The 27,003-nt window shown below is 52.4% G+C and overlaps 1 protein-coding gene across 1 annotated transcript in view; it reads left to right on the top strand.

Annotated features, from left to right (window-relative positions):
* The window catches only part of ttc7b (tetratricopeptide repeat domain 7B), a 256,056-nt gene extending 230,354 nt beyond the window's left edge, over window positions 1–25,702 (top strand). Inside the window, 1 exon segment of the mRNA XM_078406941.1 lies at window positions 24,489–25,702. Within this exon segment, the coding sequence (XP_078263067.1) occupies window positions 24,489–24,710 (222 nt within the window). The 3' untranslated portion in view covers window positions 24,711–25,702.
* Window positions 25,703–27,003: the final 1,301 nt, after the last annotated feature.

Below are 27,003 nucleotides of genomic sequence, written 5' to 3'. Positions count from 1 at the left end.
ACCCCATTCTCCTGCCTTCTGCCCCATAACCCCTGACACCTGTACTAATTAAGAGTCTATCAATCTCTGCCTTAAAATTATCCATTGACTTGGCCTCCTGTGGCAATGAATTCCACAGATTCACCGCCCTCACCTGTATCCACCTCTCACTTGCCAGTCTTTGTCCTGCCCCCCTTCTCTTCCCCCCTTCTCTCCCCCCCCCCCCCCCCCCCCAGCTTTCTCCCCCCTACCACAATCAGTCTGAAGAAGGGTTCCGCCCTGAAACATCGCCTGTCCATTCCTTTCACAGATGCTGTTTGTTTATGCGTATGTTGCCAGGACTAGAGGGTATTGAGCTACAGGGAGAGGTTGAGCAGGCTGGGACTCTATTCCTTGGAGCGCAGGAGACTGAGGGGCGATCTTATAGAGGTGTATAAAATCACGAGAGGAATAGATCGGGTGGATGCACAGAGTCTCTTGCCCAGAGCAGGTGAATCGTGGACCAGAGGACATAGGTTCAAGGTGAAGGGGAAAATATTTCATAGGAATCTGAGGGGTAGCTTTTTTCACACAGAGGGTGGTGGGTGTGTGGAACGAGCTGCCAGAGGAGGTAGTTGAGGCAGGGACTTTCGGAACGTTTAACAGACTTTCGGACGGATTTGGAGGGATATGGGCCAAACGCAGGCAGGCGGGACAAGTGGACACGTAAGCCGGCACGGGCAAGGTGGGCCGAAGGGCCTGATCCCCACGCCGTGTGACTCTAAGACTCTCTGCTGCCTGTTCCCGCTGGGTTGTGCTTTGCCTTCTGCTGTCTGTCTCCTTGCAATAAACTGTGATCGACCGTGTCACACGAGCGAGACGCGGACTGTGTGACCAAACGCAGCCAGCACGTGGCCTCGCGCTCTCCCGCTGACCCTCTCCCCTCGGCTCGTCTGTGCCAGGGAGTCTGTTATTATTTTAATTCCCATCAAGTGTTGGCACAGCAGGCGTGCTGGCAGAGCAGTGGATGGGTTTACATCCGCCTCGCTTCCCCAGATGTAATTTGGTAAATTACACACGCCATCATCGGCATTAAAATTGCACAAAACGTATATCATTACTGAAAAAGAAACAGGCTGTCGACAAATTAGTGGAGCAGTGTGTGGTGTGCCCTTTCCTGCCTAGCCTGGCTACCCTGGGGATATTTTCCACACCCTCTCTCTCTCTCCCTCTCTCTCCCTCCAGGTGCAGATTGAGTTTACATGCGCTGTTGCAGAGGCAGCTAGTCAGTTTAGTTTATTGTCACCTGTACCGAGGAGGTACAGTGAAAAGCTTTTTGTTGCGCGCTAACCAGTCAGCGGAAAGACAATACAATTGATTACAATCGATCCATTTACAGTGTACAGATACAATAACGTTTAGAGCAAGGTAAAGCCGGCAAAGTCCGATCAAAGATAGTCCGAGGGTCATCAAAGAGGTAGATAGTAGTTCAGCGCGGCTCTCTGGTTGTGGTAGGATGGTTCAGTTGCCTGATAACAGCTCTCACTCTCCCACTCTCTGTCCCCAGCTGCAGATTGGGTTTGCGTGCGCTGTTGCAGAGGCAGCTAGTCAGTTTAGTTTATTGTCACGTGTACCGAGGTACAGTGAAAGGCTTTTGTTGCGTGCTATGCAGTCAGCAGAAATACATGGTGGCGCAGCGGTAGAGTTGCTGCCTTGCAGCGCCAGAGACCTGGGTTCCATCCCGACTACGGGCGCTGTCTGTACGGAGTTTGTACGTTCTCCCCGTGACCTGCGTGGGTTTTCTCCAAGATCTTGGGTTCACCCCCACACTCCAAAGACGTGCAGGTATGTAGGTTAATTGGCTTGGTGTATGTTGTAAATTGTCCCTAGTGTGTGTAGGATAGTATTAATGTGCGGGGATCGCTGGTCGGCGCGGACCCGGTGGGCCGAAGGGCCTGAACATGATGCTGTTAAACTGATCCCATCTGTCTGTGCATGATCTATAGTCTTTTAGTTTAGAGATACAGCGCTGAAACAGGCCCTTTCGGCCCACCGGGTCCACGCCGACCAGCGATCCCCGCACATTTACACTATCCTCCACCCACGAGGGACAATTTTTACATTTACCAAGCGAATTAACCTACAAACCTGCACGCCTTTGGAGAGTGGGATGAAACCGAAGATCTCGGAGAAAACCCACGCAGGTCACGGGGAGAACGTACAAACTCCGTACAGACAGCACCCGTAGTCGGGATCGAACCTGGGTCTCCAGCGCTGCATTTGCTGTAAGGCAGCAACTCTACCGCTGCGCCACCGTGAAACCTTCTAATAGAAACATAGAAAATAGGTGCAGGAGGAGGCCACTTGGCCCTTCGAGCCAGCACCGCCATTCATTGTGATCATGGCTGACCATCCACAATCAGTAACCCGTGCCTGCCTTCTCCCCATATCCCTTGATTCCACTAGCCCCTAGAGCTCTATCTAACTCTCTTTTAAATTCATCCGGTGAATCGGCCTCCACTGCCCTCTGTGGCGGAGAATTCCACAAATTCACAACTCTCTGGGTGAAAAAGTTTTTTTCTCACCTCGGTTTTAAACGGCCTCCCCTTTATCGGCCCCTGTGCGGCCCCTGGTTCTGGAGTGAATTCAGGCAGTGTTGAGGTGAGCCTCTTCTGTACCCTCTCCAAAGCCTCCACATCCTTCCTGTAATGATTCCGGGGCGACCGGAACTGCAGAGAACAGCCGACTGCGACCTGTGTACCAGCCTCTGATACTCAACAGCATTCAATGTTTGTCAAAAGACAGAAACTCTCAGTTAAATGCACTTTCAGTGAAACTGAAGTTTTAGTGTGGATTTATAATTCCAGCGTGAACTTAATATTCCTGTCAACATCACACAGTCACATTCAGCCAATTAAATATTTCTGACAGCATTTTTTTTTCTCCTTCTAAACACAAGCTTTCACAAGATGATTAGTTGTTCTGTGCATAGATTATGTCATGGTGCCAATGAGGCTCATTTGAAATGATTCACATTATTGCGATTTTTACTTTACCACTTCGTAAAGCCTGGGGCCTCTTAAAGGTCACACACACTTCACAGATTGCGACTTTAGAGATACGTCGCGGAAACGGGCCCTTCGTCCCACCGAGCCCGCACCCTCCAGCACTATCCTACACATTCAGTGGTGAAGGGTTTTTTAATAACAGGTTTCGGTTTATTAAGGTACATTGAAAAGCTTCGTTTTGCATACTTTTCAATCGGATCAGATAATACATTAGTACCAGGGTTGCCAACTTCCTCACTCCCAAATACGGGACAAAGTGACGTCACCACCACGCGCCCCCTGTGACCTCACCCAGCCAGCGGCCACTTGCCCCTGCTCCCACCAATGGCGGCCCCCGGGCCCGGAGGCGGGTTGCTATGCAAACTCCGTTAGGCAGCGCCCGGCCTCCGGGCCTACACTGTCCGGAGCTAAAATGGCGGAAACCTCGAGTGTCGGGCCCTAAACTGTCGGGGCCTACAGAGTCGGGGCCTACAGCGTCGGGGCCTACAGTGTCCAGGCCTACAGCGTCGGGGCCTACCGTGTCGCGGCCTAAACCATCAGGGCCTACCGCGTCGGGGCCTACTGTGTCAGGGCCTACAGTGTCCGGGCCTACAGTGCCCCCGAGCCTAATACGGGACAACGGTGGTCCCGTACGGGATAAACCAATTCAGCCCAATATACAGGACAGTTGGCAACCCTGATTAATACAACCAAACCAAACTCATGTACAATAGGCAGAGCAAAGGGGAAGTTACAGAGTGCAGAATATAGTTCTCAGCATTGTAGCGCATCAGTTCCAGAGACAAAGACAAGTGAGGTAATGCTTGTTCACCGAGTTCCTAACGCAAGGTTACCAAATGCATTAAAAGGTTGTCAATCCTGGGTGCTTGCAGTAATGAAGCAGGCTGCTGCAGAGCTTTGGGTCATCATTGAGGAATCGATGTAAGAGCCTGTCGTCAGAGTGCAGAGTGGATCTCTGATGGAACACAGGGCAGCACGGTGGAGCAGCGGTAGAGTTGCGGCCTTGCAGCGAATGCAGCGCCGGAGACCCGGGTTCGATCCCGACCACGGGTGCTGTCTGTACGGAGTTTGTACGTTCTCCCCGTGACCTGCGTGTGTTTTCTCCGAGATCTTCGGTTTCCTCCCACACTCCACAAAGACGTACAGGTTTGTAGGTTAATTGGCTTGGTAAATGTAAAAATTCTCCCTAGTGTGTGTAGGATGGTGTTAATGTGCGGGGATCGCTGGTCGGCGTGGACCCGGGGGGCCGAAGTGGGATAGGCAGCGTCTCTGGATGACGTCACCCATTCCTTCTCTCCAGAGATGCTGCCTGTCCCACTGTTATCCCACTTCCTCATCCGCTCCCTACGCACCAGAGGGCAATTTACAAGAGGACCAATTAACCCACAAACCCGCACGTCTTTGGGATGTGGGAGCACCTGGAGGAAACCCACGCGGTCCCATAGAGAACGTGCAAACTCCACACGGACAGCAGCCAAGGTCAGGATCAAACGAGGTTGTCTGGTACAGCTCTACCCGCTGCGCCAATGTGTTGCCAATGCGTACAGGTAGATACTAGATGGCTGGCTTAGACATGAGGGGCTGAATGCCTTGTTCTGTACTGTATTTGCATCCAATTTCCATTTGAAAATCGCTGTTGTATCTGCTGCCACCACCACTCCTAATCATGACAACAGGCTGGCACTGTATGGCAGCAACTTTAGGGCGGTCACGGTGGCGCAGCGGTAGAGTTGCTGCCTTACAGCGAATGCAGCGCCGGAGACCCGGGTTCCATCCCGACTACGGGCGCCGTCTGTACGGAGTTTGTACGTTCACCCCGTGACCTGCGTGGGTTTTCTCCGAGATCTTCGGTTTCCTCCCACATTCCAAAGACCTACAGATTTGTAGGTTAATTGGCTTGGTAAATGTAAAAATTGTCCCTAGTGGGTATAGGATGGTGTTAATGTGCGGGGATCGCTGGGCAGCGTGGACCCGGTGGGCCGAAGGGCCTGTTTCCACGCTGCATCTCTAAACTAAACTAAACTCTGCCGCTGCGCCTCTGTGCTGCTCACTCTCATCTGATTAAAGTTTAGTTTGAGTTTAGTTTAGTGATGCAGGGTGTGAACAGGCCCTTCGGCGCACCGAGTCTGCACCGACCAGCGCCCACCAGCTCTATCCTACACACGCTGGGGACAATTTATAATTTTTACTGAAGCCAATGAACCTACAAACCTGCACGTCGTTGGAGTGTGGGAGGAAACCGGAGATCCCGGGGGAAACCCACGCAGGTCACGGGGAGAACGTACAAACTCCGTGCAGACAGCGCCCGTAGTCGGGATGGAACCCGGGTCTGTGGCGCTGTGAGGCAGCAACTTTACCGCTGCGCCACCTTATCCACGTTCTGACCAAGAGTCTTCGACCGGAAGTGTTGAACTGTTTCCTTTTCCAGCTGGTGTTTCTCCAGTTCCCCTTCTGGCGTTTACTGAAAGCTAAACTCTGCCTTTGAATGTATCTGCACCACCTTTTCCCCTTCACCCTTCCCCGTGCACACAAGTGATTAAATAGAGGAATGGTACAAACTATAAGCTGGCGAATGTGCGGCGGTTCTGACTGTAAATATTTGAGAGTGAGGAGGGTGAGGAGAGTGAGTGAACACATGGCAGGTGAGATCACACCGCTGGAAGGCCTGGACAGAGTGGATGTGGAGAGGGGTTTGTCCTCGATTGTGGGAGTCTAAGACCAGAGGCCAAAGTCTCAGAGTATTGAGTATAGAAGTTGGGAGGTCATGTTGCAGTTGTATAAGACGACAGTGAGACCTCATTTAGAATATTGTGCTCAGTTCTGGGCACCATGTTTTCGGAAAGAATTTGTCAAGCTTGAAAGGGCTCAGACAATAGACAATAGACAATAGACGAGGATGTTGCCAGGACTAGAGGGTGTGAGCTACAGGGAGAGGTTGAGTGGGCTGGGTCTCTATTCCATGGAGCGCAGGAGGATGAGGGGAGATATAGAGGTGTATAAAATCATGAGAGGAATAGATCGGGTAGATGCACAGAGTCTCTTGCCCAGAGTAGGGGAATCGAGGACCAGAGGACATGGGTTTAAGGTGAAGGGGAAAAGATTCAATAGGAATCCGAGGGGTAACATTTTCACACAGAGGGTGGTGGGTGTATGGAACAAGCTGCCAGAGGAGATAGTTGAGACTGGGACTATCCCATCGTTTAAGAAACAGTTGGACAGGTACATGGATAGGACAGGTTTGGAGGGTTATGGACCAAGCGCAGGCAAGTGGGACTAGGGTAGCTGGGACATTGTTGGCCGGTGTGGGCGAGTTGGGCCGAAGGGCCTGTTTCCACACTTTATCAATCTATGACTCTAATAAGGGGTAGGTAATTTGGGACTGAGATGAGAAAAAACCTTTTCGCCCAGAGAGTTGTGAATCTGTGGAATTCTCTGCCACAGAAGGCAGTGGAGGCCAATTCACTGGACGTTTTCAAGAGAGAGTTCGATAGAGCTCTTAGGGCTAACAGAATCAAGGGATGTGGGTAGAAAGCAGGAACGGGGTACTGATTTTGGATGATCAGCCATGATCATATTGAATGGCGGTGCCGGCTGGAAGGGACGAACGGCCTCCTCCTGCACCTATTGTCTATGTTTCTGTGTGGCATGTGATCACGCTGACACAGAACAAACACTTGACAGCCTCGATATATTGGCCTCTGCACTAAAGCACGGGCTCAAAGGATTAAACCCAAATATTTTGGTAAATTAAAAATGAAAAGAAAAGCAGCTTATCCAGTTAACGTAAAAGCCAATACAGATCAGTCAACCTGTCATCTAAAGTTTAATTATATTTATGTTTGCTCAGCACAGATGTAGTCTGATGTTCCACTTACTGGTGTGTAAGCAGTTACCGGGCGCTACAGTGGCGCAGCGGGTAGAACTGCCGCCTCACAGTCTGAAGAAGGGTCTTGACCCGAAACGTCATCTATTCCTTTTCTCCACAGATGCTTTCTGACGCACTGAGTTACTCCAGCACACTTTGTGTCTGTCTTAAATATTCACCTTGCCAGCAACTCCCACAATCTGTAAATTAATTTTAAAACATTGTCAGTTGGTGGTGATATTTAGAAAGCAAAAAAAACTTTCTTTAATCAGAGATATCTTTCGTCTGGGAAATAAAAGCAGCCTCAAATCAATATGTTTTAATGACTGCTGCCTGCCATTTGAATTGTCATTTAGAACAAAGCTTTTCTTTGTATAATGAGATCGGAATCCAAACCCCTTCTTAAAATGAAACTTCCTGTCACATACTAACCCTGAACGTCCTCATCAACACCAAATATTGCCCTTGAATTTACACTCCAATCAGTACGGACATACACCGATCAGCCAAAACATTATGACCTGATGAGCCAACACATTATGACCACCTGCCTAATATGCTGTTGGTCCTCCGTGTGCAGCCCCATACGCAGCAGGGTGCGATACACTGTGTATTGTGACACATTCCTTCCCGTTACCACCATTAAAAGTTTCTGTGACTTGTGCCACAGTCGGCCTTCTGTCGGTTCGGACCAGACGGGATAGCCTTCGTTGCCCTCGCGCATCGATGAGCCTTGGGCGCCCAACACCCTGTCTGTCGCCGGTTTGTGGTTTGTCCCTCCTCGGACCACTGTCGGTCGGTACTCACCACTGCTGACCGGGAGCACCCCACAAGCCTTGCCGTTTCAGAGATGCTCTGACCCAGTCGTCTGGCCATAACAATTTGGCCCTTGTCAAAGTCGCTCGGGTCTTTACTCCTGCCCATTTCTCCTGCATCCAACACATCAACTTCAAGAACTGACTGTTTACTTGCTGCCTAATATATCCCACCCCTTGACAGGTGCCATTGTAACAAGATAATCAATGTTATTCACTTGGCCTGTCAGTGGTCATAATGTTTTGGCTGATCAGTGTAGAACGTACAGTGAAAGGCCTGGGTAGCGTGGATGTGGAGAGGATGTTCCCACTCGTGGGAGAGTCGAGGACCAGAGGGCACAGCCTCAGAATAAAAGGACGTACCTTTAGAAAGGAGAAGAGGAGGATTTTCTTTCAGTCAGAGGGTGGTGAATCTGTGGAACTCATTGCCACAGACGGCGGTGGAGGCCAAGTCAATGGGTATTTTTAAGGTGGCGATTGGCAGATTCTTGATCAGTGCGGGTGTCAGGGGTTGTGGGGAGAAGGCAGGAGAATGGGGTTTGGAGGGAGAGGTAGATCAGCCACGATTGAATGGCGGAGTAGACTTGAAGGGCCGAATGGCTTAATTCTGCTCCTATGACTAATGAACACACAACAGTCCAGCACAGGGACAGGCTCTTGGGCCCACACTGTCTGTGCCGAACGTGCCTATCCAAGTCCCTTATACGCCACTATTGTGTGTTCATCTACCCCCACCCCTGGCAGCTCGCTCCAGGCACCCACCGTCCTGAAAAACAACTTGTTAGCAGGTTTTCTTAACAAGTTAGGAAAAGGGGACGTACAACGAGATCTGGGCGTCCCAGTGCATCAGTCACTGAAAGGAAGCATGCAGGTACAGCAGGCAGTGAAGAAAGCCAATGGAATGTTGGCCTTCATAACAAGAGGAGTTGAGTATAGGAGCAAAGAGGTCCTTCTGCGGTTGTACAGGGCCCTTGTGAGACCGCAGCTGGAGTACTGTGTGCAGTTTTGGTCTCCAAATTTGAGGAAGGATATTCTTGCTATTGAGGGCGTGCAGCGTAGGTTTACTAGGTTAATTCTCGGAATGGCGGGACTGTAATATGTTGAAAGACTGGAGCGACTAGGCTTGTATACACTGGAATTTAAAAGGATGGGAGGGGATCTTATCGAAACGTATAAGATTATTAAGGGGTTGGACACGTTAGAGGCAGGAAACATGTTCCCAATGTTGGGGGAGTCCAGAACAAGGGGCCACAGTTTAAGAATAAGGGGTAGGCCATTTAGAACTGAGATGAGGAAAAACCTTTTCAGTCAGAGAGTTGTGAATCTGTGGAATTCTCTGCCTCAGAAGGCAGTGGAGGCCAATTCTCTGAATGCATTCAAGAGAGAGCTAGATAGAGCTCTTAAGGATAGCGGAGTCAGGGGGTATGGGGAGAAGGCAGGAACGGGGTACTGACTGAGAATGATCAGCCATGATCACATTGAATGGCAGTGCTGCCTCGAAGGGCCGAATGGCCTCCTCCTATTTTCTCTGTTTCTATGTTTCTATCAAATGCTACTGATTGTGTGCCTGGCTGTCATCTTCCCCTCAGCTAAACATTCTACATTTTCTTGACCCCCCTCCCCTTTGACGTTTCGTCGACATGCCTCACCCTTCCGTCTACCTCTGCGTCTCCCTCTCCCCTGACTCTCAGTCTGAGGAAGGGTCTCGACCCGAAACGTCGCCCATTCCTTCTCTCCAGAGGATGCTGCCTGACCCTCTGAGTCACTCCAGCATTTTGCGTGCCTGTCCTCAGCCTGATGGCGCTCATCGAAAGAAAGACGGGCTCGTCGGCCATGCCTTTGACAGCCTCTGTGTGTTCCAAGGCGTCTAACAGCCAACTAAAGTAGTTTGAAGTGTAGACAATGTTGTAAAGTAGCACATCCACCCCCAGAAAAGAGAAGAGAAAATGTTGATTTTTTTTTTGCGCAGCATAAAGTTAGCAACTGAGAGTGTGCTGGAAAATATTCTCTCTCTCTCTCCCTCTCTCCCCCCCCCCCCCCCCCTCTCTCCCTCCTCTCCATCACCATGGTAACAGTGCCCATAATACAGTATCGTGGCACAGTGTAATGTTTTAATTGCAGTTTTTTAAGGATTTAATTCCTACCACCAATGGCAGGTTTGTGAGCGGGTGAAAGTAGTAATTTAGTTTGAAGCCCCGAATGTTATTTTCTTGTCAGCTAACAGCGGAGAACGGAAAGGTGCTGGAGTAGGCCCGCAAAGCTAATTACAAAGGCAGCATCCAGCTCTACGGCACAGAGGGAAGAGGCTTTTTATAGGTCTGCCGTGTGTACGAACAACATCCCCCTTAACCCTCCGAGTCCCTGCCGTTCACCTGTGGCATCGCCGGGTGTCAGGAGTGACGGGGAGAAGGCAGGAGAATGGGGTTTCACAGGGAAAGATAGATCATCAGCCATGATTGAATGGCGGAGTAGACTCGACGGGCCGAATGGCCTCATTCTGCTCCTAAAACTGACGAACATGAACATCGGGAGGCACCATCTGTGGGATAGTCACTCAGCAGATCAGTACGGGAGTCAGGGGTTAGAAACATAGAAAATAGGTGCAGGAGGAGGCCATTCGGCCCTTCGGCCCTTCGAGCCAGCACCGCCATTCAATATGATCATGGCTGATCATCCACAATCAATATCCCGTTTCTGCTTTTCCCCCACATCCCTTGATTCCTTTTGCCCTGAGAACTAAATCTAACTCTCTCTTGAAAACGTGGTAATGGGGAGAAGGCGGGAGAATGGGGTTAGGAGGGAGAGATAGATCAGCCAAGATTGAATGGAGGTGTAGACCTGATGGGCCGAATGGCCTAATTCTGCCCCTATCACTAATGACCTTATGAGGTGTTGGAGGTGTAGGCTCAGGGGCCACTACATCCCCAGTGCTCCCTCACCTCCATCCAGGGACCCCAGCAGGCAGGTGAGACAGAGGTCCACATGCACCTCCTCCAACCTCGTCCACTGCACTCGGTATAGCCGATGTGGCCTCCTGTACATCAACGAGACTCAAGCACAGACAGGGTGACCCTTTCTCAGAACACTTGCGCTCAGTCCGCCAGGGCCCGTTGGATGACAACGGTTGCCAACCGTTTTACTTCCCCTTCCCATTCCCATTCCAATAGACAATAGACAACAGGTGCAGGAGGAGGCCATTCGGCCCTTCGAGCCAGCATCGCCATTCGCTGTGATCATGGCTGATCATCCACAATCAGTACCCCGTTCCTGCCTTCTCCCCATACCCCCTGTCTCCAATATCCTTAAGAGCTCTAACTAACTTTCTCTTGAAAGCATCCAGAGCATTGGCAGCGAATTCCACAGATTCACAACTCTCTGGGTGAAAAAGTTTTTCCTCATCTCCGTTCTAAATGGCCTACCCCTTATTCTTAAACTGTGGCCCCTGCTTCTGGACTCCCCCAACATCGGGAACATGTTTCCTGCCTCTTGCGTGTCCAATCCTTTAATAATCTTATATGTTTCAATAAGATCCCCTCTCATCCTAAATTCCAGAGTATACAAGCCCAGTCGCTCCATTCCTTCAACATATTACAGTCCCGCCATCCCGGGAATTAACCTGGTGAACCTACGCTGCACTCCCTCACTAGCAAGAATGTCCTTCCTCAAATTTGGAGACCGAAACTGCACACAATACTCCAGGTGTGGTCTCACTAGGGCCCAGTCCAGGTGTGGTCTCACTAGGGCCCTGCCCAGGTGTGGTCTCACTAGGGCCCTGTCCAGGCGTGGTCTCACTAGGGCCCTGACCCTTCCCACACTGACCCTTCTGTCCTGGTCCTCCTCCATTGCCGGAGTGAGGCCCACACACAAACAGGAAGAAGGAACAGCCTCTCATATTGGGTGGGTCACAGCCCAATGGTAGGAAGATTGAATCCTCCAATTTTGGTTACAATGCATTCACCACCACCTCCACCGCCCCCCCCTTCTTTCACCCCCTCCCCTGTCCCCCATCTGGATGTGCAACCCTTCCCCCTTCCCCTTCCACCAATATCCCTCCCTCTGCCTTCTAATTTCACTCTTCTCTCCTGATCTCACACCCTGTTGACTCTTTTTCATCCAGCCTTTCTGCTAATCAACCTCCGTCAGGTATCCACCTATCACTCGCCAGGCTTTGTCCTGCCCACACCTCTCTTCCAACTTTCTACACCCCCACCCCCGTTACAATCAGTCTGAAGAAGGGTCTCAAACTGAAACATCACCTATTCCTTTTCTCCAGAGATGCTGCCTGATCCACTGAGTTACTCTAGTATTTTGTGTCTATCTTCGGTATAAACCAGCATCTTAGTTGTTTACATATTCTGTTGTGCTGCTGCAAGTAAGAATTTCATTGTTCCGTTTTGGGACACATGACAATAAAACACTCTTGACTCTTGGCACAAACATTGTGGGCCGAAGGGCCCATTCCTATGCTGTACTGTGTAGAGCACAGGTACAGGCCCTTCAGCCCACAATGTCAGCATCAAACATAGAACGTATGGACATAGAAACTATTTAAGAATAGGTTACAGAATAGGCCACAGTTTAAGAATAAGGGGGAGGCCAATTAGAACGGAGACGAGGAAAAACTTTTTCAGTCAGAGAGTGGTGAATCTGTGGAATTCACTGCCTCAGAAGGCAGTGGAGGCCAATTCTCTGAATGCATTCAAGAGAGAGTTAGATAGAGCTCTTAAGGATAGCGGAGTCAGGGGGTATGGGGAGAAGGCAGGAACGGGGTACTGATTGAGAATGATCAGCCATGATCACATTGAATGGCGGTGCTGGCTCGAGGGGCCGAATGACCAACTCCTGCACCTATTGTCTATTGTCTATTGTCTATAGAACAGTACAGCACAGGGACAGGCCCTTCAGCCCAACGATGTCTGTGCCAAACATGACACCCAGACCGAAGGTAGACACAAAATGCTGGAGTAACTCAGCGGGTCAGGCAGCATCTCTGGAGAGAGAAGGAATAGGTGACGTTTCGGGTCGAGACCCTTCTTCAGATTGAAGTAGGGTCTCGACCCGAAACATCACCTGGTCCTTTTCTCCAGAGATGCTGCCTGACCCGCTGAGTTACTCCAGCAGTCTACCTCTCCATGCCTCTGGTAATGTTATATTTTTGATTTAGGGGATGCATTTCAAGTAGCCGTCTAATGGGATGGGTGGCCTTTTGCCTTAACTATTTTTTTCCTCTTCACATTCGTAAAGAACCTTTTACTATCCTCCTTTATATTATTGGCTAGCTTACCCTCGTACCTCATCTTTTCAGCCCGTATTTAGCAGAGATTGTGCAGACACAAGAGAGATGCAGCCTGGCCTGCTGAGTAACGCCAACACAGGCCCTTCAGCCCACCGAGTCCGTACCGACCTGCGATCCCCGCACATTAACACTATCCTACACACACTAGGGACAATTTACATTTATACTAAGCCAATTATCCCACAAACCTGTCCGTCTTTGGCGTACAGACAGCTCCCATACAGACAAGACAAGTAGTCGGGATTGAACCCGGGTCTGTGGTGCTGGAAGTGCTGGAAGGCAGCAACTCTACCGCTGTGCCACAGTGCAGCCCCTCAGTGTTAACTGAAGATCATGCTCTTTGACTGAAAGATACAGCATGGTAATAGTGTAGAAATAAAGAACTGCAGATGCAGGTTAATGCACAAAATGGCTCCCCTGGCTCTTAATTGCCCTCTGATCCAACAAGAGGCATCAAGGATGGGTGATAAAAACTATCTTCTCTGGAGAAACAGGCAGCATCTCTGGAGAATATGGATGGTCAGGACCCTTCCTGAGACTGATTGTAGTTGTGCTGCCACCCTCCACCCCACCTCTCTTCCAGCTTTCTCCCCCTTCCCCCCCCCCCCCCCCTCTACCCTACTACAATCGGTAGGAGGAACTGCAGGCGCTGGTTTACAAAAAAGACACAGATTGCTGGAGTAACTCAGCGGATCAGGCAGCAGCTCTGGAGAACATGGATAGGTGACGTTTCAGGTTGAGTCCCTTCTTCAGACTGATTGTTTGGGGGAAGAGGCATGGAGACAGCCAGACCATCGATCACTGTTCACACTAGTTTGACTTTAGCCCATTTTCGCATCCACTCACTCAAAACTCGGGCTAATGGTACAGACGCAAATTAACAGACAAACCTGCGCGTCATTTACACAACAAATACGACGTTTCCTGTCAGGCTTGACAATTTGCTGTCTAGTTGAGGGAGAGTGTGTGGACTTTGCACGTTTAGTTTAGATATACAGGCCCTTTCGGCCCACTGGGTCCGCGCCGACCAGCGATCCCCGCACACTAACACTATCCTACACCCACTAGGGACAACTTTTACATTTGCCAAGCCAATTAACCTACAAACCTGCACGTGCAGCGTAGGTTTACTAGGTTAATTCCCGGAATGGCGGGACTGTCATATGTTGAAACACTGGAGCGACTAGGCTTGTATACACTGGAATTTAGAAGGATGAGAGGGGATCTCATCGAAACGTATAAGATTATTAAGGGGTTGGACACGTTAGAGGCAGGAAACATGTTCCCAATGTTGGGGGAGTCCAGAACAAGGGGCCACAGTTTAAGAATAAGGGGTAGGCCATTTAGAACGGAGATGAGGAAAAACTTTTTCAGTCAGAGAGTTGTGAATCTGTGGAATTCTCTTCCTCAGAAGGCAGTGGAGGCCAATTCTCTGAATGCATTCAAGAGAGAGCTGGATAGAGCTCTTAAGGATAGCCGAGTCAGGGGGTATGGGGAGAAGGCGGGAACGGGGTACTGATTGAGAATGATCAGCCATGATCACATTGAATGGCGGTGCTGGCTCGAAGGGTCGAATGGCCTCCTCCTGCACCTATTGTCTATTGGCTTTGGAGTGTGGGAGGAAACCGAAGATCTCGGAGAAAACCCACGGGGAGAACGTACAAACTCCGTACAGACAGCACCCGTAGTCGGGATGGAACCCGTGTCTCCGGCGCTGTGTTCGCTGTAAGGCGGCAACTCTACCGCTGCGCCACCGTGACCGCCCAACTTTATCGTTTAAATACTTAAAACACCAAGTAAATGGGCCCATTAAACGGATTGTTTAAAAATGCTTAAAGCACCAACTAAATGGTCCCATCATTCTGTCGTTGTTGTTGAAGGCCGTGGGGCCTTCCATCGCCCGGCGCGGCTCGGCCGCGGGACTTTCCCGGCACGGCTCGGCCGTGTGGCCTTCCATCGCTCGGCTCGGCCGCGGGACTTTCCCAGCGCGGCGCAGCCGCGGGGCCTTCCATCGCCCGGCGCGGCTCAGCCGTGTGGCCTTCCATCGCCCGGCTCGGCCGCGGGACTTTCCTGGCGCGGCTCGGCCGCGGGACCTTCCATCGCCCGGCTCGGCCGCGGGACTTTCCCGGCGCGGCTTGGCCGTGGAACCTTCCATCTCCTTGCGGGGGCTGCGCGAGTCGGGAGCCTCGGTCGCCTCGGTCGCCTCGGCAGAAGTCAAACTATCTGTCCGTGGGAGAAGCATGAGGGGGAAGAGAGAAGAAGTTTTTTTGCCTTCCATCACAGTGAAGGGGTGTCTGGAGTTGTCACTGTGATGGATGTTTGTGTTAAAATTGTGTGTCTTGTGTCTTTTACTCTGGACTGTTGTGGCAAATGATTTTGGTTCAATTCATTTTGAATGACAATGAAGGTAATTCAGATTCAGAAGGCAACTCAGTGCAGCCGGCTATTGCAATGAAACCTTTAAACTCTTGACGAACTTCCACTTGTGCCCACGCCTTCCTCCTGAGGTGTAAAGTCCAGAGTCGCAGGACTGCTCTCAGGATGGGGTCTGACCCGACCATTGTGGAACCGCACAGTGCCATCCTCTCTTCACACTCAAACCCCACGGAGATAAAGATCCACTGTCCGTCATCACAGCCTGCGCTGGGTAATTGTAGACCTTTACCTCACCTCACCGTGCAGGTTGTGTCTCTGTACCAGACAAAGGGGAACACCTGCCTCGCAAGCCAAACCACAATGTGCCCACAGAACTCAACGTCCCCTGAAAAGGCACCGGGTGTCGGGGAGTAACTCCGCGGGGCCAGGCAGCGTCTCTGGAGAACGTGGATAGGAAGAGTCCCGACCAGAAACGTCAGCCTGAAGAAGGGTCCCGACCCAAACAGGGCGCACGACGAAGGCATGTTCTCCAGACATGCCGCCCGGCCCGCTGAGTTACCGCAGCACCTTCTGTGAACCAGCACCTGCACTTCCTTGTTTCTGTGGAATTCTCTGCCACAGAAGGTAGTTGTGGTCAGTTCATTGCTCAATGCTGGGGCCGCTACTCTTCGCGTTGTATAGCGATGATTTGGATGAGTTTGCGGATGATACAGAGATAGGTGGAGGGGCAGGTAGTGTGGAGGAAACAGAAGGGCGGCACGGTGGCGCAGCGGTAGAGTCACAGCGGACGCAGCGCCGGAGACCCGGGTTCGATCCCGACTACGGGCGCTGTCTGTACGGAGTTTGTACGTTCTCCCCGTGACCTGCGTGGGTTTTCTCCGAGATCTTCAGTTTCCTCCCACACTCCAAAGACGTGCAGGTTTGTAGGTTAATTGGCTTGGTAAATGTAAAAATTGTCCCTAGTGGGTGTAGGATAGTGTTAATGCGCGGGGATCGCTGGGCGGCGCGGACCCGGTGGGCCGAAGGGGCCTGTTTCCACGCTGAATCTCTAAACCAAACTAAACTAAAAGAAGGACTTGGACTGGTTGGGAGAGTGGGCAGAGAAGTGGCAGGTGGAATACAGTGCAGCAAAGTGTGGAGTCGTGCATTTTGTTAGTGGGAATAAAGACGTAGATTATTTTCTAAAGGGGGACAGGATTTGGAAATCAGAGGTGCAAATGGAACTTGGCAGTTCTGGTACAGGATTCCCAAAAGGTTAATCTGCAAGTAGAATCGGTAGTTAGGAAGGCAAGCACAATTTATGCATTGGGCCCATTGGCCCACCAAGTCCATCGATCACCTGTAGGGTGCCAACTATCTCACTCCCAAATACAGGACCAGGTGACGTCACCGCCCCACGGCCCACGTGACCTCACCCAGCCAGCGGCCACGTGCTCCCGCTCCACCAATGGCGGTGGCCTGGGCCAGGAGGTGGGTTACCAAGCAACCTCCATTAGGCGGCGCCCGGGCCTCCGGACCTACACTGTCCGCACCTACAGCGTCCGGGCCTACAGCGCCCCCCGGACCTACAGCGTCCGGGCCTACAGCGCCCCCCGGACCTACAGCGTCCGGGCCTACAGCGCCCGCCGGACCTACAGCGTCCGGGCCTACAGCGCCCCCCCGACCTACAGCGTCCGGGCCTACAGCGCCCCCCGGACCTACAGCGTCCGGGCCTACAGCGCCCCCCGGACCTACAGCGTCCGGGCCTGCAGCGCCCCCCCAGGCCTAATACGGGACAAGGGCGGTCCTGTACGGGACAAGCCAATTTAGCCCAAGTTACAGGATATCCCGGCTGTTACAGGACAGTTGGTGACCCTAATCACCCGTTCACACTAGTTCCACGTTATCCCACTTTCCCATCCACTCCCCACACACTCGCGCCGATTTACAGTGGGGCAATTAGCCTACAAACTCGGAGGAAACCGAAGCACCCGGAGGAAACCCACGCGGTCACGGGGGGGGGGGGAGAGAACGTGCAAACGCCACACCCACAGACAGCGACCCGGAGTCAGGATTGAACTCGGGTCTCTGGCGCTGTGAGGCAGCAGCTCTACCCGCTGCGCTGCTGTGCCGCCCGGATCTACAGGTTGCAGGGGGGGGGGGGGGGTGTGTGTTGAAGAGCGGGGTGCAGGGGGAGTGAGCAGCGGTGACATGACTCTCCCTCCTGAGGCAGCGCCCCCCCCTCCCCCCGTCGCTGCACATCAGGCCCGTCGCAGTTAGAAGCACCTCTTTAAACTGGAGTACTTGGACGGGGATTTAGCCTGTTGCCCGGCAACCGGCTGCATCCTAGCAACGCGCGTGCAGGTCTGACTGCGGTGGTCGGGCAGAGTTGTTTATTGGGAGCTGCGTGGGTTGGGTTGGGATCGGAGCTGTCATTGCCGGGCCCAGTGGCTGCCCGCTGGACTGCTGCTCAGGTGGTAAAGGTGGGCGAGGAGGCGAGGAGCCGGCACGGTGGCCCAGCGGTAGAGTCGTGGCCTCACAGCGCCGCAGACCCGGGTTCCATCCCGACCACGGGTGCCGTCTGCACGCAGTTTGTACGTTCTCCCCGTGACCCGCGTGGGTTTTCTCCGGGTGCTCCGGTTTCCTCCCACACTCCAAAAACGTGCAGGATTGTAGGTTAATTGGTTTGGTTTAATTGTAAATTGTCCCTGGTGTGCAGAGGGTAGCGTTGGTGTGCGGGGATCGCTGGTCGGCGCGGACTCGGTGGGCCAAAGGGCCTGTTTCCGCGCTGTATCTCTAAACTAAACCAAACTAATCCTGATGGATGGCAAAGAGTGATACAAAATGCCCTCGTAACTCAGCGGGTCGGGCAGCATCTGCGGAGAAAAGGAATAGGGGACGTTTCGTGTTGGAGAAGGGTCTCGACCCGAAACGTCACCTGTTTTCTCCAGAGATGCCGCCTGACCCGCTGAATTACTCCAGTATTTTGTGTCTATCTTCCGTATAAACCAGCATCTGCAGTTCCTTCCTGCACTTGATGTATGGTCTTCACGGGATCTTTCAAACTCAGATTAAGAAGTAGAAACAAAAATTGCAGATGCTGGTTTAAGTCGAAGGTAGACTCAAAATAAGAAGTGCTTATCTGGTTTGCACTTTATTGTTAAATGCAAGAAAAATGTTCCCAATGTTGGACGAGTCCAGAACCAGGGGCCACACAGTCTAAGAATAAAGGGGAGGCCATTTAAAACTGAGGTGAGAAGGAATTTTTTCACCCAGAGAGTTGTGAATTTGTGGAATTCTCTGCCACAGAGGGCAGTGGAAGCCAATTCACTGGATGGGTTTAAGAGAGTTAGATAGAGCTCTGGGGGCTAGTGGAATCAAGGGGTATGGGGAGAAGGCAGGCACCACCAGAGCCCTAAGAAGGGAGTTCCAGTAAATCAGAACGGAGGTGGAAATGTGATAAGCTTCAAATTTCCTTCGAGATTCTGAGAAACAATCTTCTCAAATACCAGGAAGCAGTAAATCCTGCAAGAGCACAATACTTTTCCGACCTTATCTCCAAAAACTGTCATAATTCCAAGGTCCTATTTAGCACTATTACCTCTGTCATATGTCCCGCCCCCAGTACCAGCTTAGTTGGGTCCCATATAACCATATAACCATATAACAATTACAGCACGGAAACAGGCCCGTTCGGCCCTACCAGTCCATGCCGACCACTCTCCCTGACCTAGTCTCATCTACCTGCTCTCAGACCATAACCCTCCAATCCCCTCCCATCCATATACCTATCCAATTTACTCTTAAATAATAAAATCGAGCCTGCCTCCACCACTTCCACCGGAAGCCCATTCCATACAGCCACCACCCTCTGAGTAAAGAAGTTACCCCTCATGTTACCCCTAAACTTTTGTCCCTTAATTCTGAAGTTATGTCCCCTTGTTGGAATCTTCCCCACTCTCAAAGGGAAAAGCCTACCCACGTCAACTCTGTCCGTCCCTCTTAAAATTTTAAAAACCTCTATCAACCTCTATCAACCTCTATCAAGTCCCCCCTTAACCTTCTACGCTCCAAAGAATAAAGACCCAACCTGTTCAACCTCTCTCTGTAGCTTAAGTGCTGAAACCCAGGCAACATTCTAGCTAAGTGCGAAGAATTCTCTACATTTTTCACTAGCAAAGTTGAGAACATTAGAACAGATATTTCCCCTCCCACCCGTGACCTAACTGTCTCACTGGTCTGTTCATCTAAATTGGACTGTTTCCAACCCATCACTCTATCCTCCCTTGCAAAGCTTGTCTCCGCTATGAAACCTGCAACCTGCCCCCTTGGCACTGTCCCCACTGCCCTTCTGAAGGATGTCATTGCAATAGCCGGTCCCAGCATCCTCTCTATCATCAACAGTTCTCTGGCCACTGGCACTGTTCCAACCTGTTTCAAGCACGCGGTGGTCCAGCCCCTACTGAAAAAACCTAACCTAGACCCCACCTTGCCTAGCAACTACAGACCCATTTCCAAACTGCCATTCCTGTCAAAAGTCCTTGAAAAGGCAATCCTAAATCAACTACTGCCTTACCTACACCAAAGTACCACCCTGGAAAGTTTCCAGTCAGGTTTCAGAGCCCACCACAGCACAGAGTCTGCCTTGTTGAAGGTACACAACGACCTGCTTCTCACCATCGACACCGGCGACTGTGCAATCTTGCTCCTTCTCGACCTCAGCACAGCGTTCGATACAGTGGACCACATCATCCTTATTGACCGTCTCCGGTACGCAGTTGGCGTTGATGGCATTGCCCTGAGCTGGTTCATTTCCTACCTCAAAGATAGGAGTTTCGCCATCAACATAGGCAATTATTCCTCTTCCCCAGCTAGCCTCTCCTGCGGAGTTCCACAAGGCTCCATCCTAGGCCCCATTCTCTTCTCTCTATACATGCTCCCCCTCGGCCAAATCATTCAAAGGCACGGCATTACTTTCCACTGCTATGCCGATGACACACAGCTTTATCTCCCCCTGAAACCCAACAACCGGTCAGATTTAATCAGCCTCATGCACTGCCTTGAGGACATAAAATGTTGGATGGCACAGAACTTCCTTCAACTAAACGAGAGCAAGTCTGAGGTCATCCTATTCGGCCCCCCCGACTCCATCAAAACGATAACAGGCATCCTTGGAAGCCTATCCTCCCTAGCCAAACCGCATGTCAAAAACCTTGGCGTGATATTTGACTCTGCATTAAAGTTCGACAAGCAAGTCAACGCTGTGGTAAAAGCCAGCTTCTTCCAGCTTCGTACCATAGCTAAAATCAAACCATTACTCCAATTTGACGACATTGAGAAAATCATCCACGCATTCATTTCCTCCCGCCTAGACTACTGCAACTCCCTATACACTGGGATCAGCCAATCTTCCCTGTCCCGCCTTCAATTGGTCCAAAACGCCGCAGCGAGACTCCTGACGGGTACCCGTAAAAGGGACCACATCACCCCGATTCTGGCCTTTCTCCACTGGCTCCCAGTACAGTACAGAATCAACTTCAAGCTCCTATTCACATACAAAGCCCTAAACGGGCTTGCCCCCCCATATCAAAAATCTTCTAACCCACCACTCTATCTCCAGGTCCCTCAGGTCGGCCGACTTGGGGCTACTGACTATCCCGCGGTCTAGGCTTAAGCTCAGGGGTGACCGCGCTTTTGCGGTTGCAGCACCTAGACTGTGGAACAGCATCCCTCTCCCCATCAGAACTGCTCCCTCCATCGACTCCTTTAAGTCCAGGCTCAAACCCTATTTCTACTCCCTAGCGTTTGAGACCCTCTGAGGGGGCGCTGTGAACTGTTTATGTATGTGCTGTTATGTTTGTGTGCCATTGTATGTTCGTTTCTTAGTACCTGAACTGATGTACAGCACTTTGGTCAACGTGGGTTGTTTTTAAATGTGCTATACAAATAAAATTGACTTGACTTGACGGGTTATTGATTGTGGACGATCAGCCATGATCACAATGAATGGCGGTGCTGGATCGAAGGGCCGAGTGGCCTCCTCCTGCACCTATTTTCTATGTTTCTATGTAAAGATGTTTACACGGCATTTTCAGATTTTGATTTCTCTGGTCATAAGTGATAGGTGTAGAATTAGGCCATTCGGCCCGTCAAGTCTACTCTGCCATTCAATCATGGCTGATCTATCTCTCCCTCCTAACCCCATTCTCCTGCCTTCTCCCCATAACCTCTGACACCCGTACTAATCAAGAATCTATCTATCTCTGCCTTAAATATATCCACTGACTTGGCCTCCACAGCCCTCTGTGGCAAAGAATTCCACAGATTTACCACCCTCTGACTAAAGAAATTCCTCCTCATCTCCTTCCTAAAAGAACGTCCTTTAATTCTGAGGCTGTGCCCTCTGGTCCTCGACTCTCCCACTAGTGGAAACATCCTCTCTACATCCACTAATTTCACTATTCTGTATGTTTCAATGAGGTCCCCCCATATTCTTCTAGAGAGGAAAGATTTATTAGGAATCTGAGGGGTAACTTTTTTACACAAAGGGTGGTGGTTGTTAAGGGGGGGACCTTTTTCAAATTTACAGAATAATGAAAGGCATAGATAGAGTGGATGTGGAGAGGATGTTTCCACTGGTGGAAGAGTCCAGGACCAGAGGGCACAGCCTCAGAATTAAAGGGCGCTCTTTTAGAAAGGAGGTGAGGAGGAACTTCTTTAGTCAGAGGGTGGTGAATCTTTAGTCAGAGGGCAGTGAATTCAGTCAGAGGGTAGTGAACTGCCACAGAGGGCTGTGGAGGCCGTCAGTGGATATTTTTAAGGCAGAGGTAGACAAATTCTTGATTAGAACGGGCGTCAAGGGTTATGGGGAGAAGGCAGGAAAATGGGATTAGGAGGCAGAGATCAGCCATGATTGAATGGCGGTGTAGACGCGATGGGCCGAATGGCCTAATTCTACTCCTATAACCTGTGTAGGGTACAGGCTGCCGGTGGAGGTGGTTGAGGCAGGGACTATCACAACGTTTAAGAAACAGGGACATGGATAGGACAGGTTTGGAGGGATATGGGCCAAAGGCGAGACTAGTGTAGCTGGGGCATGTTGGTTGGTGTGGGCAGGTTGGGCCGAAGGGCCTGTTTCCACACTGTATCACTCTATGATTCTATAACTAAGCACTGCATGATTGCCTTGGTAATCTGGGAGGGGAGGGTGTAGGCACATGTTTAAATGCTGGTGCTGTTTGCTTTGTGCCAGCTCTACCGTGGAACCTGGTGGTTAGATGCTCAGGCCTGCTGGGAGCTGAGTGCTCTCAGTTATTTTTTCCAACTGCAGAATAGAGTCACAGAGTGATACAGCGTGGAAACAGGCCCTTCATAGAGTCACAGAGTGATACAGTGTGGAAACAGGCCCTTCATAGAGTCACAGAGTGATACAGTGTGGAAACAGGCCCTTCATAGAGTCACAGAGTGATACAGTGTGGAAACAGGCCCTTCATAGAGTCATAGAGTGATACAGTGTGGAAACAGGCCCTTCATAGAGTCACAGAGTGATACAGTGTGGAAACAGGCCCTTCGGCCCAACTCACCCACACCGGCCAACAATGTCCCAGCTACACTAGTCCCACTTGCCTGCGCTTGGTCCATATCCCTCCAAACCTGTCCTATTCATGTACCTGTTTCTTAAACGATGGGATAGTCCCAGCCTCATCTACCTCCTCTGGCAGCTTGTTCCACACACCCACCACCCTCTTGTGTGAAAAAGTTACCCCTCGGATTCCTATTAAATCTTTTCCCCTTCACCTTGAACCTATGTCCTCTGGTCCTCGATTCCCCTACTCTGGGTAAAAGACTCTGGGTGAAAGAATCAGCAGGAGTCCAGCGATCGTGCTGTACGATGCCAAACACCGAGGGGGAAGCCAGTTTGTCGTGGCCTTGTTATTGTCACGTGCAGTGAGGTGCTGCGAATAGCTTCCGTTTGCCTACACGAGTTACAGTCATACCACAAAGACCATGACAACAGGCCGTCATGCAACACACCGTGGGTTTTCTACAGACAGCACCACGGACCCAGAAGGCTGAGGCCAAGTCAGTGGATGTTTTCAAGGCAGAGATAGATTGAACCTTGGTTGGTACGGGTGTCAGGGGTTATGGGGAGAAGGCAGGAGAATGGGGTTAGGAGGGAGAGATAGATCAGCCGTGATTGAATGGCGGAGTAGACTTGATGGGCCGAATGGCCTGATTCTGCTCCTATCACATGACCTTATGTCCCAGGTTCGATCCCAGGTGCTGTCTGTGCGGAGTTTGTACATTCTCTCTGTGACCGCGTGGGTTTTCTCCGGGTGCTCTGGTTTCATCCCACACTCCAAAGATGTGCGGGTTTACAGGTTAATTGGCTTTGGTAGAAATTGTAAATTGGCCCTAGTGTGGAGGACAGTGTGAGTGTGTTGGGTGGTCGCTAGTTGGCATGGACTCTGTGGGCCGAAGGGCCTGTTTCCACGCTGGATGACGGTATTTCTTGTACAGGAAATCGCGTGCTCACGGAGATAAGAAGGGGTGTGGGGGGGAGTGGGGTGTGTGGGGGGCTGTGTGTGGGGGGTGAGGTGTGCGGGGGTGGGGTGTGGGGTGTATGGGGGAGTGTGTGTGGGGGGGAGTGGGGTGTGTGGGGGGCTGTGTGTGGGGGGTGGGGAGTGGGGTGTGCTGGGGCGGGGAGTGTGCTGAGAGTGTGGGAGTAGGGTGTGTGTGGGGGGAGTGGGTGTTTGTGGGGTGTGTGCTGAGAGTATGTGTGGCAGTGTGTGTGCTGGGTGTGTGTGTGTGGGGTGTGTGTGGGGAGTGGTGTGTGTGGGGGGAGTGGGTGTGTGTGTGAGTGGGGAGTAGGGGGGGGGGTGTGTGTGTGGGGTGTGTGTGTGGGGTGTGGGGTGTGTGTGTGTGGGGAGTGAGGTGTGTAGGAGTGTGGGGTGTGTGTGTGGGGTGTGTGTGTGGGGTGTGTGTGTGGGGAGTGTGTGTGGGGTGTGTGTGTGTGGGGAGTGAGGTGTGTGTGTGGGGTGTGTGAGTGCTGAGAGTGTGTGGTGTTGGGTGGCCTGGTGCTACATCGATGCTCACGCCGTCTCTCTCTCTCTCTCCCTCTCCCGTTGCAGGGGCTGGTCCTGCAGCAGTTGTGTCGCTACAGCCTGGCAGAGAAGGTGCTGCGAGACGCGGTGCAGATCAGCTCGACGGCCCACGAGGTGTGGAACAGCCTGGGCGAGGTGTTGCAGGCACAGGGCAGTGACGAGGCAGCCACCGAGTGCTTCCTCACCGCCCTCGAACTGGAGGCCAGCAGCCCCATCCTGCCCTTCACCATGCTGCCCAGGGTGCTGTGAGGGTGCCCAGCCCACCCGTGGGTGCTGCCCAGAGTGCCCCACCTCACCCTTGAGTGCTGTGTCAACGTGCTGCCCAGGGTGCTGCGAGGGTTCCAACCCACCCATGGGTGCCGTGTCACTGGGGTGCCCACCCCACCCATGGGTGCTGTGTTACCACGCTGCCCGGTGTGCCCATCCCACCCATGGGTGCTGCTCAGGGTGCCCCACCCCACCCATGGGTGCTGTGTTACCACGCTGCCCGGTGTGCCCATCCCACCCATGGGTGCTGCTCAGGGTGCCCCACCCCACCCATGGGTGCTGTGTTACCACGCTGCCCGGTGTGCCCATCCCACCCATGGGTGCTGCTCAGGGTGCCCCACCCCACCCCACCCATGGGTGCTGGGTCACCACGCTGCCCGGCGTGCCCATCCGACCCATGGCTACCGTGCTGCCCAGGGTGCTGTGAGGGTGCCCATCCCACCCATGGGTGCTGCTCAGGGTGCCCCACCCATGGGTGCCATGTCTGTGCTGCCCATCCCACTGTCAGCTGATGCAGACTACAGGATGGATCCATAAATCACCGCCCCACACTCCCCCCGTCCCCCCCCCCATCCCAGCCCCCCCTCCCCGCACACTTCTTCCTACCCCCCACTCCCTCCTCCTCTCCCACTGCTTCCCTCACTCCCATCCCCCCTCCCATCCCACACTCCCTCCCCTCACCCCTCCCCTACTCCCTCCCCTCACCCCTACCCCCACTCCCTCCTCCTCACCCCTACCCCCACTCTCACCCTCACCCTTCCCCCCACTCCCTCCCCTCCCCACTCCCTCCCCTCACCCCTACCCCACTCCCATCCTCACCCTTCCCCCCACTCCCTCCCCTCCCCCACTCTCACCCTTCCCCACACTCCCTCCCCTCCCCACTCCCTCCCCTCACCCCTACCCCACTCCCATCCTCACCCTTCCCCCCACTCCCTCCTCCTCTCCCCTCCCTCCACTCCCTCCTCCTCTCTCCTCTCCCCCCCACTCCCTCCCCCCACTCCCTCCTCCTCTCCCTCCCCTCCCCCACTCCCTCCTCCTCTCCCCCCCACTCCCTCCTCCTCTCCCTCCCCTCCCCCACTCCCTCCTCCTCTCCCCCCCACTCCCTCCCCCCACTCCCTCCTCCTCTCCCTCCCCCACTCCCTCCTCCTCTCTCCTCTCCCCCCCACTCCCTCCTCTCCCTCCCCTCCCCCCACTCCCTCCTCCTCTCTCCTCTCCCCCCCCACTCCCTCCTCCTCTCCCTCCCCTCCCCCCACTCCCTCCTCCTCTCCCTCCCCTCACCCGCCCAAACCGGGATCATGGAAAAGCAAAAGGAATCCTGATTTCCAGCACAAACCTCCCAGATCTCCCCCACCATCCCCCCCCCCCCCCCCACATTGCCTGCACCACCACAGTACAATCCCCCCAAGCTGCCCACACACTCGACCACGGGCACTTTCCAGCGGCTCTTTTCTTTTGAGGTTTGTATGCACGCTGCTAACCAATCCAAACCTTCGAAATAAATCATTCTCAGCGTATGTGTGGAAGAAAGGTATGTACGCATTCACACACAAAATGCTGGAGTAACTCAGCGGGACAGGCAGTATCTCCGGTCTCGACACGAAACGTCACCCATTCCTTCTCTCCTGAGATGCTGCTGCCAGACCCCGCTGAGTTACTCCAGCATTTTGTGTCTACCTTCGATTTAAACCAGCACCCAGAGTGGGCGGTCACGGTGGCGCAGCGGTAGAGTTGCCGCCTTACAGCGAATGCAGCGCCGGAGACCCGGGTTCCATCCCGACTACGGGCGCCGTCTGTACGGAGTTTGTACGTTCTCCCCGTGACCCGCGTGGGTTTTCTCCGAGATCTTCGGTTTCCTCCCACACTCCAAAGACGTGCAGGTTTGTAGGTTAATTGACTTGGTGTATGTTGTAAATTGTCCCTAGTGCGTGTAGGATAGCGTTAATGTGCGGGGATCGCTGGGCGGCGCGGTCTCGGTGGGCCGAAGGGCCTGTTTCCGCGGTGTATCTCTAAAGTAAAAAAAAGAATAAAACGTGTATAAAATCAGAAGGGGAATCGATAGGGTCGATGCACAGAGTTTAATTTAGTTTAGATACAGCACGGAAACAGGCCCTTCAGCCCACCGAGTCCACACCGACCTCCCTGTGGTCTGCGTGGGCTTTCTCCGGGTGCTTCAGTTATCTCTCACTTTCCAAAGATGTACAGGTTTGTAGTCTGATTGGCTTGGGTAAAAATTGTAAATAGTTCCTAGTGTGTGTAGGATAGTGCTAGTGTGCGG

This window comes from Rhinoraja longicauda, chromosome 10 (assembly GCF_053455715.1).
Source record: "Rhinoraja longicauda isolate Sanriku21f chromosome 10, sRhiLon1.1, whole genome shotgun sequence".
NCBI lineage: Eukaryota > Metazoa > Chordata > Chondrichthyes > Rajiformes > Arhynchobatidae > Rhinoraja > Rhinoraja longicauda.
Note: the sequence above shows the minus strand (reverse complement) of the source record. Positions and strands in the feature narration are given on the sequence as shown.